The sequence below is a fragment of the Cynocephalus volans genome, chromosome 4 (assembly GCF_027409185.1).
Source record: "Cynocephalus volans isolate mCynVol1 chromosome 4, mCynVol1.pri, whole genome shotgun sequence".
Taxonomy (NCBI): Eukaryota; Metazoa; Chordata; class Mammalia; order Dermoptera; family Cynocephalidae; genus Cynocephalus; species Cynocephalus volans.
The window spans coordinates 87,242,593-87,262,190 of record NC_084463.1 but is presented as its reverse complement, the minus strand read 5'-3'; the positions used below and the strand labels follow the sequence as shown (position 1 = coordinate 87,262,190).

At 39.3% G+C, this 19,598-nt stretch overlaps 1 protein-coding gene across 3 annotated transcripts in view; it reads right to left on the bottom strand.

Moving 5' to 3' along the window:
* Nucleotides 1-1,709: 1,709 nt before the first annotated feature.
* GRM5 (glutamate metabotropic receptor 5) overlaps nt 1,710-19,598 on the bottom strand; it is a 496,288-nt gene continuing 478,399 nt past the window's right edge. For 2 of the 3 annotated variants that reach the window (XM_063095387.1, XM_063095388.1), the window contains one exon: nt 1,710-2,622. In XM_063095387.1, the coding sequence (XP_062951457.1) occupies nt 1,710-2,622 (913 nt within the window). The remainder of the gene's footprint in view (nt 2,623-19,598) is intronic. The other variant, XM_063095389.1, reaches the window with a different exon arrangement.

The following is a 19,598-nucleotide window of genomic DNA, read 5'->3' as shown; positions in this document are numbered from 1 at the left end:
ATATTAAGCTAAAGGAAAAAACTATTTTTCTCTCTGCCAGAAATATACTTCTGCCTCACAGCAAATCTTTTTCATAAGGCTATCTTTAGTATAAGGCTGGGTCAACTGAACTTTAAATTTATAGGACACCTCTTCCTTTTATCACTATCCGTGTTTAAAAATCAAGAACTTTTGGTACCTGAGGATAGCTGCAATGGGAGGAAGAAAGAGATGACATTGGATTTAGGTTTTAAGTTATGAATTCTACCTATATGAGCCTACCAAAGCACATGTGTTTCTATTATGACTCTAAATCTCTTTTCTGCAGTATTTAAAAAGTGACAGTATGAAGTGCACAAAATCATATTAATAATCATTTTAAAAAGGAAAATATTAATAATTGCTTTGCCTCTTTTTGGAATGGCTAAGAAAGATTGTGTGGTTGATATTCATTAAGGTTCCTCTGTTTTAGTATTCTGTATTGCTTTGAAAAAAATCTACATTTGTCATAGTTCATAGCTGCCTTGTTTAAGCAGCCAAGAAAAGTTAAAATCACTGCTCATTGGCATAGCTAAATCTCTCCTAAGCCGACTTGACAAAATTTAAAATTTCCAGTGTATTACCATTATGTTAATTCTGCCAACAACAGTCCCTCCAATCGTGACAATGTCTTCAGTGGGTCTATGGACCACTCTCCCAGTGGTGGGACTCAAAAAGAACAGAGGAGCTGTTTGTGCATCAGGTTCTCAAAAGAAAGGAATGAAGAAGCCCAAATGCATATTTGAATATTTTAGCTGGCAGTACTAACGGAACAGCATTCATAAGGAGGAGTGGCCATGTTTCATGAAAGAGATAGCTGGGCTGGAGCTCAAGAATTAATATAAAGAGAATTTCCAGCTACACAATGCACCCCAGTGAGGGAATTACAAAACAGTGTTCCAGAAAATATTTTTTTGCTACTCCAGTATTGATTGGCAACATGGTGAAATAGTCAAGAAATCTTTCACTGGTTTTCTTGGTTAATGGAGGTGAATCTGAAATAACTAGGTAGAATCCCGGATGCAGGCTTTTGGAAGAGCATTTCACAACCAACTTGGAGAGAAAAGTCTCTGGTAGAAGCCCTATGTACATTAATACAGCACTCACTGTCCAGTTATGTGTTACTGCATGGGACACACTCACAACAATGCCTCAGCACATACTGGGCCAAAGTTACTGCTTTTCAAGGTCTTTAAAGGAAAGAAAAGAAAATAAAAAAAGAAAAAAGAAAGAGAAAGGTTGATATTTTGGTCCCAGATTTCGAGTTTGTTAGAAAATGTACATTCATGTTTGGTGAATCAAAGACTCTTCTGGGAAAAGAATTAAAGTAAACAAAACTTTTTACAGTTGCTTATTAACTATGCTTTTCACCCTCCATTATGCTGTTTCACACTCACTGCTTCCCTAGAGCAAAGCACTTGGTATGTAACTGTTTTAGCAGCCTCCTTGTCAGCCCTCAAAAATATAAGCAGTGTTTCTTAAAAGCCCATGTTTTCTAAGGCAACTGGAAGAAGATCCGCCAGAAGATTTGTACTTGGTGTCTTCGTCCGTGTTGTTAAATAGCACTATTAATCTCATGTTTCCATTACACGTGTACTTGGCATCTTCCACCTCGGGTCTTAACCAGGTGACTATGCTTGTCACTGTGTCTCGGCTCTGCACGCGGAACCCAGCGTGGTTTCCAGTGACATTCACAACGACGAGGAGCTCTGCGTGTAATCTCTTATGATAAGAGTGTCATATTTGGGAGACGATGGGATACAGAGGGCCGACTCTGACGCTGGCGAGTTGGGAGTTGTACTCCCCCCCGAGTCCACCGAGTCTCTGAAAGGGGATGGCGGGGTGAGGGCCACCAACTCCTCCAGGTCCGGCTTGCAGGTCGCAGCCTCGGGCCCGGCCGCCGGGGTCTCCAGGACAGCGCCCCCAGCCGGCGGGGCCCCCGCCGCGGGCTGCGCGCCGCCCGTGACCTCGATGGCGGGCATAGGCTGGATTTCGGCGAACGTCGTCATGGTGGTGGGCAGCTGGATCTCTTTGGGGATCAGGTAGGACGAGCAGAGCGGGGCGCCCACGGCGGGGCCGGGAGGCGCGGTGGACAGCATCATGGAGTTGAGCTCGCTGATGTTGGCTGTGAAGCGGGTCACCACGCTGCTGATCTGCTCCATGAGCGAGCCCTGCGAGGAGCTGCTGCGCGCCGCGGGCTCCGAGTGCAGCGACGGCACGTCGTCGTCGGTGCGGCTGGCCGAGCCCGCTCGCTGGCTCAGCGTGCTGATGGGCGACGGCGAGCGCGGGCGCGCGGGCGCCGGGAAGTGCTCCTCGGCCTCGGCCACGTCGTACAGCTCCTTGGGGCCGGCGTCGGGGGGCTCGGGCCCGCCGGAACCAGCGCCCGCGCAGCTCGCAACCCCCGCGCCCCCCGCGCCCGCGCCGCTCCCGCCCGCGCCCGCGCCCGCGCCTAGGCCGCGGCTCTCGGTGCTCTTGGGAAAGGGCTTGATGACGGCCGTCTGGTTGGGGTTCTCTTTCTTGTTGATGTGGATGGACAGCCGCTGCCACAGGTGCTGACCCCGGCTCTTCTCGTTCTGGGCCCACGTGACGGATTTGCCATTAGAGCTGCGGAGAGAAGGGAGAGGAGAGGTGACTCAGGGACGTCTGGAGGGGACTTCGACGCGGCTTCCCCAATGGTGGGTGGTTAGGGGACCCGCAGTGGGAAGGACTTTTCTTATTCTTTCAGGAAATAACGCATCAAATGGACATCATGGATAGAGACCCTGGAAGTAGTTTTTGTTTGCTTGTTTTGCTTTATTTTATCTGGCCTTCAGTTTATCATTACCACGAAAATGTATCAAAGGGGTTATTAGGACGTAGGAAAAAGTATTTTTCAGGATTTTGCTGTAGTTCGGAGTCCGCCTGTGAAATCGACAGCTGTTGATAATGCAAACGTAGATGCAAGGGCTTGCACTATTGTGGCTGTGTGCACGAGTACCTGGTACAAGGCAAGGACTTTAGAGTTAGTGGCCTCTGAATGGAAACATGACAGCTAGAACCTAAACTCACTAACAATCATCAGAGTGGAGGGAAACGGTGAGAGAGTCAAGGGTTACCAAGAGGTAGACTGATTCCAGCTCAGATTTTATTCTGCAACTAGGGATTTCCGTCAGAACTCCTGATTTTGAACATGGTTTATCTAGTGTGGCTTATCTGCTGGAGAATACAAATTCAGTGAACATGTATACAAATTTCTAATTAATTAGACTTTTCTCCTTCACAGAAATTCTACTCCCAAATTTATTTTTAGGCCTAAAACTTGAACAACAGTTCTTGGAGGGAGAGTGCAGTATGTTGCTGTTGGCACCTAGCGTAGTGATCTCAGATTAGGGCCTTGATGAGTGTTGTCTGGCTGACATGATTTTTTAAGGCCTTTATCTCTCTTCTCTTTCCTAAGCAGTCTTTTTTTGGTCCCCACCCTGCTCTGATGAAGTTGTAATTTGTGCTTCAGCCTCAGAGTCTGATTGTACCTCCTCACCACTAAAAACAGACACAGTCACCTCTGAAACTACAGACCTTTACTCTGAGAACGAAAGAAGTTGAAGAACACACTTTTATCTTCTCAGCCATTGGTTATTAAATTGTGCTTAAGACTCAACTAGGACATTTATCAATGATAATGTGTGACCCCAGAAGATTCTGATTGCCTGGATTGTGTTCCAAGAATTTATGCTTTTTACAAGCAACTCTGTCTCCCTGGCCTTAAAGTGATTCCAAAGTAGGTGTTTCAAAAGTTGAGAAACTAACAGAAAGCTATCCTTATGCTGGGTTCCCATAGCTCCTTTTTGGTCTCCTTGCTGGAGAGCTGGTCTGCTTTTGCCAGGCAGGGGCCTGAACTCTGTTTGGAGTCCACTTGCCTTGAAGCTGTCTAACTACATCTGCTGTATCTGCTCTGCTTGAGACACCTACTCCCTTGGAAACAGACCCCTGTTTCTTCTACAGCCCCTTTGACAACATGCTTCTTGCCTCTTTCCCACATTGCTTCCCATTTATTCATCTGCCCCTTTCTGCTTTGTGATCTTCCTTTCTCTATTCCTCCCCGTGAAATCTCAATCCATTTAATCTACCCAATATATTGCAACCTGGTGTCCTTCAGAACTGTAGAATGTGAGATGTCCCCCAACCCCACCCCATTGCTCTTTCTGAAAAGGATGAACATGAATGAATCATTTCCAGGTCTGAAGGTTGATACGCATCCATAATAGAAGTAGGGGCATTGACTCTCCTTTCTAGTAAAGTTTCAGGATTTATTTTTCCATTTTGCATTAACCTGTCCTGCTACCTTGAAAGTTTTCAGAATTTTCTCAAGTGTCCACTAATTTCTGGAACATGGCACAGAAGAAACGGGCCAGACTATTTATGGGATTCGATTGGGAGGATGGTTGCCAACAACTTTCTTCCTCTCCTACCAGCAGGATACAAAAGAGGCATATTGAGAGGGAAAATTAGTCCTTCAGGTCTCTGAGGCTCCTTTTAATACAAAGCCTGGGCTATAAACCAGAAGAACTGGATTTATTTGACCAAGCTTTACGCCAGGGTCGTTCTTGCTCCCAGCACAAAGAGGTTTTGCACACCTGCTTTTTAAAGTCTCTCTCTCTCGCTCTCGCTCTCGCTCTCTCTCATGCCTTTAGTTTAATATGATGGAACATAACTTTGTATGTTAATAGTGACAATTTTTAGAATCACATGTAGCCATGTCCCAAACCATGATAGCATATTGAAAAACATTTAGGTGTATGTGTGAGAAGGAGACCATCCTCACCAACCAGTGCTGCACAGAGTAGTGACATCTTCTTTCCCAGCCATTCCTTTGCTCACACTGCCCATGGCCATGAGGGAGAGAGAGAGCATCAGACAATCTGAACAACAATGGAAATGGACATACGAGACACCAGAGAAATTGAATCCAAATCTGAGCACTTCATTTCATTCTTTGGAACATAAAATATTTTCTCCCCCAAAGTAAATGGGAACTCTTAAGAAAAAATAAAAGCCTACTCATGGCATTAGTCTGTTTATTAGTAAAATGTAGGCTCCATAAAGATCTTATTTATCTTGTTCAGTGACACTCAGCAGGATCTCAATAGACATTTGATGGATGAACAGGATTCTTCAACTAACAGTGCCACTGTGTGGTGTCGTGGCAAGTGCAATGGACAAGGGATCCTAAAACCTGAGTTCTAATTCTGGATCTGCGATCGTGGATTTTTGGAAAACAGTAAGCTTCTTAAGCCACAGTAAGAAACAGACAGGATTTCATTTGGTCAAGATTTTGAGGATTAAATGAGACTATGTTGGTAAAAAAGTCTGGTAAGAAGAAGGTGTCTAAGGATATTCAGTTTTTGTATTCCTCATGAATACAACATTTCAGAAAATAAAAACAATGTACTTGTGCCATTTTGAGCCCTGGTTTAAGGAATAGAGAATTCAGTGCAAAGTAAAATATGTGGTAAAGCCATAAAATCTTTCTGGTTGTTTCTCCTTTGACTGACTAACTATCTAATATTGGAGCTCCATGATCTGCAGCCTGTCTTTTCTCATCCTCAACTGTCTCCTCGGGTGATCACATCTACTCTACTAAATTCCACATTATTCCTCTGCCTGAAATGCGCTTTCATGGAGCTCCCTCCTCCTCTCTTCCTTTATCTTCCTTTTTGCTTATGCATATCCTATCTTCTTTTTTTTTTTTTCTTTTTTTACCTTTATTGTCTTGAAAGAAATTGAAAGAAGCTTTCCTGACCCCCAAACCCAAATAGGCTAGATTCTCATAGCCTCTGCATTTAGGCATTCAGTAACTTTTTGCTGTATGTCTTTCTCATCTGCTGGATGGGGGGTCATGAAGGCATAGACAGAGGGTTTGCTGTTTCCTTTTATATCTGTAGTACCCAGTGCATTGCCTACAACATGTTAGGTGCTCAATAATATTTTTGGACCACTAATTGAGTGGATAGATGCACTTCCTTATTAAAAATTCATACTTAATTGTTTTTCTGTTAGAATTAAGTTTTAAAAATATTTCGATATTAATGAAATTCTATTTATTTTGTCTTATGGATCCATGTGCTTGTTATATAATTTCCTTTAATCAATAGTACTCCGTGTATATAGATAAAAGATATCTCATTAACTAAATAGGAAAACACAGATCATGATATCTACCATGAAAATCACAGAAGAATTACTTTTTTGTAACTCATATATATCTGTTTCATATTAGTGAAATTTCTCAGCAATGAAAGCTTATTGAGGCAATGTGGGTGGTGGAAAGGCGATAGTACGCAGATTATTGGTCCAAGATCTGACCCTGAATGATATTGGGCAAGTCATGTAACATCTTTGAGTCTCTTCCTTATTGGTAAAACAAGTGGAAGAAATGAGCCTCCCCTGCTCACCTCACATGATTTCTGGGAGGAACCAAAGTATAACACATACGAGGGTTCTTTATAAAGCATAGCAATTCTGCAGATGCAAGGAGGTTATTCCTTACCATTCAATCTTCTATTCAGTTGAAGTAAAATATTGTCTTTATTTTTTAGGCTGAGAATTTTTTTTCAGCATCAGAATTATACGTTTGTCCTAGGGGCCTGAGGTAAGAAAAAGAAAAGGGAACTTTTCCTTATCTGTCTAGAGGACATCATCTTCCCCCCCTAAATGTTTGGGGCATTAGAAAACGAAGAGGAGAACAAAGGAATGGAGGAGAAAGGGATGGGTCAAAATGGTTTGCTACATCTGAAAAGGGGGCCAAAGGAAACGTTTTGCTCTTTTCCAGGCACCATTAACCCTTTTGCAATATATAATACTGTGTAACCTAATGTCCTCTCTGTTATGATGATTTGCTCTTTATTTACAAAAAAAAAAAATAGCAGCATTTTAGTAATGTTATTTGAGGGTTAGGTTTTTTCTTTGTTTGTTTGGTTGGTTGGTTTTTGTTTACATTTTAGTCTGCCAAAATGACACCTTCTACCTTTATGCTCAGAAGTTATTCTTCCTCTTTTTTCTCCTATGTAGACACTTAAATCACTGATGCATTTCAAGCAGGCTCTGAATGTCAGTTCAGTGACCTCTCCCAGTTTCTCTATTCATCTCCCCAAACCTGCAGAAATTAGAGCATTCTGCCACAACACACCATCATTAAGAAGCAAACATTAATAAAGAGAGAGTCAGACCATCAAAAAAGTCTAAGAATTTATAATTTTTATGTTTATATTAAATGGCTGTTGAATGACCTGTGTAGTCTTTCCTCAGAACTTGTTTAAGGTTTATTAGTGTCATATAAGTAGTAAAAATTCTTCTTTTTATTTCAAAGACTTAAAAAAACAAAAACAAAACTAAACTTGTATCCTTGTATCCTCATTTTTGTTACATGGCTTATTAATGCCTTCATAACCTGCAGAGTTTCAAAGCATCAGAGTAATCAAATATAACCTCTAAAAATCAACAAATGCTTTTTCTGAAAAAATTATCTTCATTACTAAACCTTTCTTATTTTTGAATTTTGGGTTGGAAGGTAGTCAGGAAGGAGATATAATGTGATTTTTAGCTTCTTCATAATAGAAAAAAGTATTTTTTAAAATTAAAAAAAAGCCTTTAAATTTTATTAGCAAATGACATTAGCAAATGACGCCTCTGGAAGGACATCAGAAATATTAGTACAATAGAAGAATCTCATAAATTAAGAATATTATAAGCAGAAAATTGGCAATTGCAGTTCCATTTTTTTCTTAATTTTCTTATACATTTTATCAACATATATTGCTTTTCATAATTTCTTTGAATTACAAACTATAATAATATAGTTTATAAAAGACACTGAGGAATTTGATATTGTTTATATTCATACATTCCAAAGTAGGTAGACGAATTTCTTTCTGAGCTTTGCCTAAAACCTGACATCATGATTTGAAAATTACACTTAAGAACACACTATAATATATAAGAAAATGTAAATTTTCCCAGTTACAGTATAAATGGATGTAAATAGCTATCTTGCTCACAAATACAATTTAAACATCCATGATAATGTATGCGTTAGAGATGTATACATAACAAAACAATTAAATGGAAATGAAGTCAAGGACTAAATTACCTAACACAGACATAATAATCAAAGCAATACCACCTTATATTTGCACAGTACTTTGTAAAGCACTTTTAGAAACACTGTAATTGTCAAAGGTAGGTAGGATCAATGTCTTTATCCCCCTTTCAAAGATGAGAAAATCAGGCTCAGTGAAATTAGGTGATTTGCCCAAGGTTAATAGTAAGTGGCAAAGTGGGACTAATACCCTCAAGATTTCCAATTCCAATTTCCATGAACTTACACTGTTCATATTTTCTTTGCAAAGTTAGCTTTCCTTATACCAGGGGGAAATGAAAAGCCTCAGATGGTCTCTGGAGATGATATGTGCTTTAAGTGGACAAGTAGTCATTTGATTTATATTCTCTCTTTCTCACCCTATGTCTCCATACTTCTTAATCACATACTTCTCACTCTCAAGAAAGCATCCTACATTTCTCAAACAGCACTAGTTAATAAAGCACCAACATTTGTCAGGGATAATGATTAGATGCCTTGATGATGAGGCACTTGAAGCCTACAACTATATAAATTAATATTATATGGCTGTTCTTACCCTTTTTTTTTTCATGCTGTGATTCAATAAAACACAGTTGTCCTATATATGTAGCACACTAAATTCCTACCCTGATAGTTCTAATTCTCTCATTTTCTCTCTGACTTATTTTGGAATACCAGTAAATGAGAATGGTGTAATTGCAGGGGTAACTTTTAATCTGCACTATTTTGAAAATTTTGGTATTTCAACTAATATTGGTAACAAATGATATGTGATACCTTTACAGATGATTTTGATCCATCAGTGCTTTTTGAAACTGTGGCTGAGAGTTATTGATATACAAGGCATCTCTCAAAGAGGGTCAAATTGAATCCAAGAGAGAAGATACATGCCAAAGAAGGTTAACAATATTAGTTATTAACCGTATTTTGATGAAAGGGGTTGTTTTTTCTCTCCCTGGGTCCTTGAAATGAGCAAGCAGAAGGCAGGTACTAAGATCAAGAAAAGTGAGGAATGGCAGTGGAGCATGGGGACCAGCTCACCGGGCTCTTACAGGGTCACATCACAAGGGAGTCAAAGTTCATGAAAGGGAGAGATCATTTCTAGCAGGACTGGCCAGGGAGAGCTGCCTGCCTGCTGGAGATAGATAGCATCTAGGCCTTGAATAATTGGAAGATTATGGTGAAATACGAAGTGAATGATAGGCATTGCCATCCATGAAGGATAGCAGGGACAAAAGTTCAGAAGTCCACTAGGAATGCTGAAGAGATAACCTGTAGTCCAGTTTGACTGTGGGAATGGAGTAGAAGTTACGCCATCATAAGGCAGAGTTTTCACTTTTTTGTCTTCTATAAAAAATCTTCCAGGCCGGCCCCGTGGCTCACTCGGGAGAGTGTGGTGCTGGTAGCACTGAGGCTGTGGGTTCGGATCCTCTATAGGGATGGCCGGTGCACTCACTGGCTGAGCATGGTGCGGACAACACCGTGCCAAGGGTTGCGATCCCCTTACTGGTCAAAAGAAAAAAAAAAAAAAAAAAAATCTTCCTAGCCACTCCCAACCTACAAGGATCTTCTGCTTTCTTTTGCTGTCTGAATAACTCATTAGTAATTAGCCTTAGGCTTAATTAGTAATAATCAGTGTCTGGAAAAATAAGTGGTCTAATATGTTAGACCAGAGAGGTGGGCTGATTATTAGATACATATGTAATCTACATGCTTGATCAGCAAATGAATGAAAAAAGTAAACAAATACTCAAGGCTTTTTTCTGTGCTATTCTTCAACTATAAGAATTCTGTGTTGTTATTTAATATTTTATGTGACTGATTATCTTTTCCTAGCTCCACAAAAACAGTTTGAATGTAGACACCTTGCCATAATCTTTAAACCCTCACCCCAGCTTCATGCACTAACTTTATTCCTGCTCTGGCCCTAGTCCTGGTCCCACTTCAGGAAAATGTTAAGGCCTAATTGACATTTGTTAATTAGTCCTTCAGGTATTAAGGAACGAAGATTGACATAAGCAAAATAGTGGTGACCAGGGTACATTTAAGAGGTTGTTTTAGTAGTACAAAGATACAGTGTTAAGAGACTGACGAGTGTGACAAAAATGAGGATGGAAAGGAATGCACTGATATGAAAACTACTGTGAAAGAGAAAACATTTGTCTTTGCTAGTTGGGTTTTTCTTGTAAGTATTAGTAGAATTCAGAGAAAAGGTTGCTCACTGGGGAAAGAAGTTTCAAGGAAGGATTTGCAAATAAAGTGGGGCTTAACGAGGCCTTGAAACTTGGGGATATTAAAATAACATGGGGATAAACAAAACCCAATTAATACATATATTGCATATATGGCAAAGAAAGTAATTCCACATGCCTAATCCCTTGAAACCCTTGCAGAAGTCCTGTGGGATGGATTTTCACCTCTCTCTTAAGTAGCAGTGGCTGCATGCTTCTATAATAATTCCCCAGGAGAATATCTTCTAGCAAGCCTTTAATCCCTAATAAAATCCTTGTGGGAGGAGAACCACTCAGCTCTATTTTAACTGTCTTTGGTTTAACAGCAGTAGGAAGGCTTTCCAAGAAGTTACACGTCCATTCACTGTGTGCTGTTAAAGTGCCTAATGTGCTAGTACTGCTGCCACTTTCCCCGGGGGTCCTCGTGAAGAAAAAGTGTCTTAAAAAAGTAGGATATGACATGGGCACATGTGCCAAGCATCGGCATTTTGTTATCATTACAGAGTTGTTGGTTTTTTTTCCCCCTCAAATTAAGCTATTTCTTTTGATCCATAATTCAGTTACCTGGTCTCAAACCTCAAAACTAAACTAATTCTCATCCTGACATTTAAATTCTAGGCTTTAATTGAGGTCCTGTAAGATTAGGAATTTTAGATTTTTGCATTTTTTTTTTTCAAAAGAGGAAATGGTTTTTTCCAGCAATCACTGCAAAGCTCAGATTATAATTTAGTAAAGAGAGAACAAAGCAAGACACAGCTGTTTTGTGTCTGTGGGCTGGCACAGCCAGGAAGACTTAGTGGAGGCATTCGGCTTGATTTAAAGCTTGAATAAAACATGGGGTTGGGATTGGTGGCAAAAAAGAGGGGAGCCCTGGAATGATAATAGATTCTATTTGAATAGAATTTTGCAGCTCACAAGGTATTTTTGCCTACATTATCATATTTGACCCTCACAAAAGCTGTCTGACATAGCAGTTATCAAATAGTATTTTTAATTGCTTATTTACAAGTTTGTTTCTGTACTAACCATGGAGCACTCCAGGGGCAGTCACTACAGGCATTTTCTGTGCTTGGTATGGTGCCTGGTCCTGGATCAAGGTAGGTGGGCTGGGAGTGTTAGTGAAATGAAGCAAATTATACCATCTTGAATGCTTGATATAGAAGGTATTATCAACCTGCTTTATAGATGTGAAAACTGAGGCTTATGGAACTTAACTAACTTGCCCAAGTCAAAGTAAATGACAGAACAGTGCCCCAAATCTGCCCCTAAACCCAGAGTCATTCTCACCATGCGATATTGTCTTTGTGCTAAGTGAGATGTATGTACCCCTGTGTGGAGTGTGTCCAGGGAAATGGCAATGGCCCAGTTTTTGTTCATAAAATAACCTGATTATAAATTCCAAAGCTCTGTATCAACATTGCAGAGGTGAATCCTGAGAAAGTGTAGGATAAGAGAATATCCCAGGATTTTTCTGATTGTTGCTAGGAAAATGATTTCTGTTTAGGCAAAAGACTCCTTCTGATCTTAGTTAAAAAGAAACGCACCTCAGATAAATCTTGTAACTTAAATCTGGTGTATGAAGGGTACATTAGTTTTCAGGCTTGAATCTTGGTTGGAGATGCACTATCAACATGTTTATTATCTACTGAAGGCTCCTGGTTTAAAAAGGAAATGTCCAATTTTTTTTTCTTGGGACACAACAGGGACATGTCACAGATATAAGGCACTAAGTCAGTTCCAGTCCAGTTTCCTTTGGAATGTTTGGGAAGCTAAACACTGTATCCTTGCACTATTAAGGCAACTTTAAAAATTTACACTGGACACCGCTATTTTGCTTACATCAATCCTCTTGGTTTCTTACAGATAACAGGAATTACTCCTTTCTCTGGATCCTTAGAAAATTAATTGGTTAGATGTACACACAAGAATGACAGATGTTTCTGATTAATATTTATTGTTTTCTTACACTTGCATTATACTACCTTCTATATATATATATATATATATATATATATATATATATATATATATATATACCTGATCTCCTCATTTAAATTCTTTTATTCCTTAAAAATATCTGTGCATATGTGTTTTCATATGCATGTTACTATTAATCCCTCAAAACAATCTGTGAGGCACTTGTGGACATCATACCTGTTTTATAAACAATACAACTGAGGCTTGGAGAGGTTCAAGGAAAGGCAGAAAATACTTAAGGTGTAAAATCTTAATATATGTGATGCTAAAGCCCATGACTTCTGATGGATTACTGATTCTGGGAGAATGGAAGACACAATGACATAAAAGCATAGTCTGCTTTGAAGGCATATGAAGTATGATGGCAAAAATGTATTAGATGTAGAAAGCCTATTTCATATCTCTTTGAATTCCCAGTATGAAGCATAGTGTCTTATGCATAAATGATGAATAAACGTTTTTAAAAATAAATAATTCTTGTGTTGAAGAATTGGTTTAAAATGACTCATGAAACATGGAATTAGAGAAAATGCTTGATTTAAATTTTTAGAGCACTCAGCTTTGCTGCATAGCTTTTGCCTACATTTCAGTATTAACCAACTAATGGAAATATGCCAATAAGATTAGGTCGACAATATTGCAAGATTTTATCCACATCTTGAATTGAGAATAAAAGTAGAAAATATCCCTCATAATTCACTTCCCCCTATAGAGCATTGGACTCGATGACATGAAGCAGGCTTTTGGCTTGGCATTTGTTATGTCAGAAACCAGTTTGATTTCCTTCTTCCTTTTTACTGGAAATTATAAGCTACCAAATTTATTGTCTCAAATAAAATATATTCAAATATATATATTTGTATATGAATACTGACTTATTTACAAAATCTATATGTATATGTATGTGCATATATGTGTATGTGTATGTATATATATTTATATTTGCAAAACACACATTTCACAGGCAAGAACAGCAGCCTCACAAAAGACTTTGACCAGCTCCTCATTTTTCCAATAAAAGAAGTCTGTAAACAAGCAGAGAACTGAGCAGAAACGGAGATGAGAGGGTCATGGAATCTAAGGACTCCTGTTACTATTTTGTATTATGCTTTTTACAGGCTAAAGACAGTTTAATACCATATAAGTAGAATATACTCACAGTAATTAGTAATCCTTTGGAAGAACAAGCAAAGGTAATTAGGAATCGGGTTAATATTTGTGGTATGTAATAAAGCTGGTAATTTCTATTCTAATCAACAAACATTAGCTTGACTCTTAGTTTTTGCTGGTCTCATAAAAGATTTCTCTGGAAAATTGCTTACAATAAGATTTCAAGGATTATGATAAGCTACTCAAATAATATAATTTTGGGCTGGCCCCGTGGCTTACTCGGGAGAGTGCGGCGCTGGTAGCTCCGAGGCCGCGGGTTTGGATCCTATATAGGGATGGCTGGTGCGCTCACTGGCTGAGCATGGTGTAGACCACACCGTGCCAAGGGTTGCGATCCCCTTACCGGTCAAAAAAAAAAAAAAATATATATATATATATATATATATATATATAATTTTGATCCTGCTTTTTGATCAATTTTTTAAAAATTAAATTAATGGGCAAATGGTATAGAAAATAAGAATGACAATAGATGGTTCTTGAATTAATGGTTCTAGTGTCAAATAAATTAAACAAGGTTAAACTAATATCTCTGGTATTTTTCAATGTTTATCATGTAAGCATCCACTGGCAATCTCCAAAAAGGGCATATAGCATATATTGTTGGCTGCATTATTGTCAGCCATACCTCCTCCATTCCTGCTGTTTTCATCCCCTGCTCATGGAGTATCTCTTGCACTTGATTTAGTGTTCCTCAGAATACAGTTTGGGAAGTCTTCTTCTAAGAATTCTTGAAACTTGACCTTGTAACTCTGTATCATATTCCTTTTCTTCCCCTTCACCTCTATCCAAATCTAGGCCTTATTATCTGGATCACAGATTTAACACCTTAAGGTAGCCTATTGCTTTTGCAGTTTGCAGCAGAGTGAGTTTTATTTTTTAATTAATATCTCCAGTTCCTTTAGGGCAGAGATTATTTTACATTACCCCATGAGCAAACACTCTACAGTCCCTAAAACAGTCCTACCTACACACAAAAAGCTTCTTTATAAGCTTTTGTTGATTGGTTAATTGAATCAATAGACTCAGATCACTGTTGGGTACTGAGGATATAAAAGTGAACAAGACATTTTATTTTTTGGCCTCAAAAAACCTCAAGCTTAGTGAGAAGACACAGGTAACCAGATGATATTCAGTATCAGATAAAGACAAACATACTTTAGAATTATGAAGTTGTGCAGAGGTAAAATAGATGATAAGCTTTTTAGAAAGGCATCAAAGAAAAATTGACTTTAGAGTTAGGTTTTGAAATCTGAGTAGAGGTTCACCAGGGAGAACAGGAATGGGGTTGGAGAACATAGATAGAAGGAGAAAGGAAGGGCAATCCAGGTAGAAACACATCACGTGTCAAGACATGCTATTGTAGAATGTAGTCAGTGTGTTTGGAGAATGGTAAGACATTTGGGATGTCTGGAGAAGAGAACATATGTGCTGAAACAAAATAAAGGTCAAAGAGTTAGGTTAGGTTAGTTTGTGAAGGGCCTTGCGTTCCGAGTACATGAGTTTGAATTTTATCCGGGGTAGCAGATAGCGTAGTGGTTAGAGTGTGAATTTTGGAATCAGACGGAGTTGGGCTCCGGTCTGGATTTTTACCCCTTACTTTTTCAAAGATTAAATAAGAGATCATACATATAAAGCTCCTGAGACAGTGTCTGGTGTATCTGAGTACCCAATAAATAAATGACTGCTTTTACTGGTAACCATGGGAGAACATGAATTTTGAAACAGGGAAATTATATCATTGAATTTGTTTTTTTGTTATTATTAGATTTCATTTTACTTACTTTTCCAGAATTGATTTTTGAAAAAGGAGCCATGGTGGCAGGATGAAGAAAGACAAGACAAAAAAGAACTTTCTAGGCTGAGTAGCCTTAGGTAATACTAGTACTAACTAAAATTTACTGAATGCCTGCTGTGTGTCAGGCAGTACTTTCATGATCTCACTTAATTTTCACAGCTTCATCATCAGAAAAGTGTTATATTATCATTTTCATTTTACAGAAAATGGAAACTAAAGAGTTAAAATGGCACCTGATATTTGCACTCTGGCTAGTAGTGCCTGAGCAGGTTTTAAGGTCTCTTTGATTTCAGAATTTTCATGAAATTGCTTACTGTACTAGTTTTTTCATATCCCTGAGCCTCATTTTACTCATCTCCACCATGGAAAGGAAAAATACCTTCCTTATATGTTCTTGGGGGAACTTAATGCATAACTTATGTGAAGGGACTGGTATAGTGGCTGATTTGTAGTAATTATCATAATGGTAGTAATGTAGTAATTATTATTCTTATTCTTTAGAACATCTCTAAATATGTTAGAATATTAATTTGGATTTGACTTTGGGGAGGAATGAAGTGAAGACTACTGCAGAATCCTAGTCTACAGTTAAGCAACTAGCTGGCCTCTACTCTGCTGGAAAGGCAGAATCTTTCTCTTCTATAGACTCTGAATTTTATATAACTGTATGCCTAATCCTTTCTGAAAACTCAATTCAGATTTGCTATTATTTGTTTTCTATTACTCTTTACTGTACATGTACTGGTATAAACTATAGTTTATAATATGAAATAAGGGGTTAATCTGAGGCATAAACTGTCCTGTGGTATAGGACATTGCGATTATCTTTTTTCTGATTCTGTTTCCCAATAGACTATAGATTTTCAAGGGCATTAGTCATGTCTTGGTCATCCATTTATATCCACAGTCTTTAAGTGCTTGGCTCATAGTAGGTGCTTAATAAATGAGCTTTACATGAAGAAAGAGATAAATGAATAAATAAAAGGCAAAACAGTCCTAATACAGACATTACATATTGGGGCTACCTTTCAACTCTGAGGTTCTACTAATTTAATGATGAGTATTATGACATCGCTGTTATGAGATTCTGTAAGGCTTTTTCTTTTTTTAAAATAGGGGAGTAGGTGGAGAGGAGGGTTGTGGGGACGTCTACTTTCATCTTTGATCAATTCTGATGTGTTCTTTTGTTTGTTCTTTGGCAGCTGATTGCTATGGGGATCTGAACCCTTGACCTTGGTGTTAGAAGGCCGTGCTGTATCCAACTAAGCTAACTGGCCAGCCCTCACTCTAAGGCTTTATTAAACCTGTATATCTACTAAAATTAGATGCTGCACATACTAGGTGAAAATCAGTTACTCAACTGATTGGAAGTTAATACTTCACATGACTGATATCATGAAATAGCAACAATAAAAATTCTCTTTTTGTTCATCATAAAGATAACTCCATACAACACTTCTTTCTTCTACCCCGGGGGGGGGGGGGGCTACAGGTCTACTTATTTTATTTGACTAAGGGATCTCTTGCTCAAAGGGAGACTGGGAGGCTCAGAATGTCTATGCTTCTCCTTTATGGGGACAACATGAGCACATCAGAATGTGGACTCCAACAAGTACTCCACTGGCATCCCCTGCTGAGACAGGCGATAATGACATTCATTGTTAAGGTTTTAGTCATTCCTGAGGGTGGACCACCTCAGTATGAACTCACAGGGTAACAAGTAACAGGGCTTAGAGAGTTTCCGGTTCTTAGAGCACCTCCCAGTTTAGGACTCTCTTTCACTTCTCCTGTAATCAGGAGGATTCTGCTCTGAAAGACACTTAGACTGTCCACTGTGAAAATGTGAAAAGATGACAAGTTACACTATATTCAGACAGAGGGAAAAAACAACTGTTCACAAAAAGGGAAAACAGTGGCATAATATTTCAGGAGGCAAGAGTGTTATGAGTACCTTTAACGTTCTCATTCCTTTCCCAGTGTGGGGGTGGTGGAGCAGGGCAGCTGTGAGGGATTAGTTAAAGATAAGATCATAGTGTACTGCTCTGCTGAGACTACAAGCATTGTAAAATGCTTTCTCTCCCTACCAGGCAGCTCGGTTCTGGGATAATCACCCCAGATGTGAATTCACAGAGCCCTGCGCATTCATTCTACAGTTTCATCATCGTAAACATAGGCAAATGAGGTACGAAGCAACACTTTTGGTTTTCTGTGGTTGTTTGATCTTCCCTTAGCCCTTCCTTGGGACGGGTTGCTCAGTAATGGCCACAGAACCAGCCCAGATGTTTGCAGAGTAAACGTGAAGCTTGACTGTGAGTCTGGGAAGCAACAGGGGGAGGAGTGGAGGTGGATAAGAAAGAAGGCCCTATCAGCTGATACTAAAAGTACCTAAAAAGTCTTGTATACATACAGGTATCCTCTTAGCAGCCCTTCCATTCAATTCGAGTGTGGACAAATTGGAATTAACTACTCCAGTCCCTTACCTAGAACATTTTAAAAGACAGTTTTCTTCTTTCTGACATCTTTTCTCTTAAAGTTCATTTTAAACTTATTTCTCCTGGATTAATGTTATATTTGTGCATGTGTGTTTATTTATGTGAACAAATATGAAGCTGGAAAAAAAGATACAAAGGCCTTGTGAATTTTGGCCTATCTTTTTGTGTGTCTCCAGGCTAAGGGAAAGCTTTCTTAGAGCACTGAAGGATACCTCTCTCTCCTTCTCTGTCAGTTTTTATTTAGTACTAAAGAAATGAGAAGGAAGAGAAATTATGAAGGGGAGATCATTTCTTCCCAATTAACCCTGCCTATCTGTGAGGCTGAGGTTGTTACTCCAACAGAATTTTCTTCCTTTTAGCATGGGCTATTCTCCTCTGCTCCAGGACATTATCAATGTAACAAGCATTGTCATTATCTTGGTTATATCCAAATAAATGAGGAAACAAAAGTTAAGTGGCATCTTGCTGTTGCAGAGAAACTTGGACTGTTCCTGGAGAAGATACATCGAGTGGATGGATACCTCTGTAGATCTGGACTTCATCCACCGAAGCTTGGTCTGTTTGATCTGGGGTCCCCTTATTTTCTGTGCCGCCCCTCCCCCCTTCTCAATCATGCACGTTTGAGCAGATCTAATCCCTGGGCTGATCAGATCTGAGAGTCCTAAGCATTGACTAAACACTCCTAAGAACATTGCATGGCATAGTTGGGACCTAATGCTTGCCATGAACAGCTTCATATCATCTCCTAGACAAATAGATTATTTCAAAAAAATAAGCTTATGGACTGGGAAGATTGGAATAGGCTGGGAAACTTGTTCTACAACAGATTCCTAGATCGTATTGCCCAAGATTTTGCCTAGTATGTTTGATAGGTACCCAAGTTTATTAGATTTGGGAACTCCAATTTTTGACCTTAAATCAGAACTCATTCTGAACAGATCCCTTGAGCCCTCATTTGATGCCATCACTTTCAGCTTTCTCCTGTGCTGTTTGCCTAGTTTTCAAGAACAGGAATTATGGCACTTTGTCTAAATGGAAGGAAACCAGGAGCCCCATTGCAGTGTGTTGAGTTACTACTATAAAATGATACACTGAGGCTCATCTTCCAGACAAACTGAGATTCAAAGATCATTGTATAAAGGGATTGTGGGCATAAAGCCATCAGATACACCAATGGGTACACATACATGCCTACACATGTACACACGCTCTATTGCCTTGTCTCTGGGAGCCATGGCAAAGTTGGCCAAGCTCTTGGTCAGGGCTGCTATGAATGATAGCTTAGGCTGTACACTGCACAGTTCCTGACACCATTTTCACAGACTGCAATGTGAATGGCCCCCAGAATTCTGCAATGCACTGGCCCTTGGAAAAAGTTAATCATTATTGTGAAAACAGGAAGGAGCCCACCACTGAGGAAGCAAACACAATTTTGGGAGGTAAAAATTTCAATGGGATTCAAAGGCATTATCTTCTATTATGCAACTGGGTCTCAAGCTTTGCTTTCAACACATGAACACACATATGTACACACTCTACTTCCTGGACTTCTCCTTTTCTCTAATTCAGTCTGGTTTGCAAGTTTCCCTTCCACATCTCTGTACCACAGATGGATTGGGAAATGCCAACAACAGATAAGAAGTGGAGAGTTAGCTCATGGTGAGTTATTACTCAACTCAAGGTTCCTCCAGCATTCTGGAACTGTTAAATAACCATCTTGACTGTCTTTGTCTCCAGAGCCCTTTTCTTGAAACCCAGTCCCATGCAATAAAGCACGTTCATTTCATGCAACACAG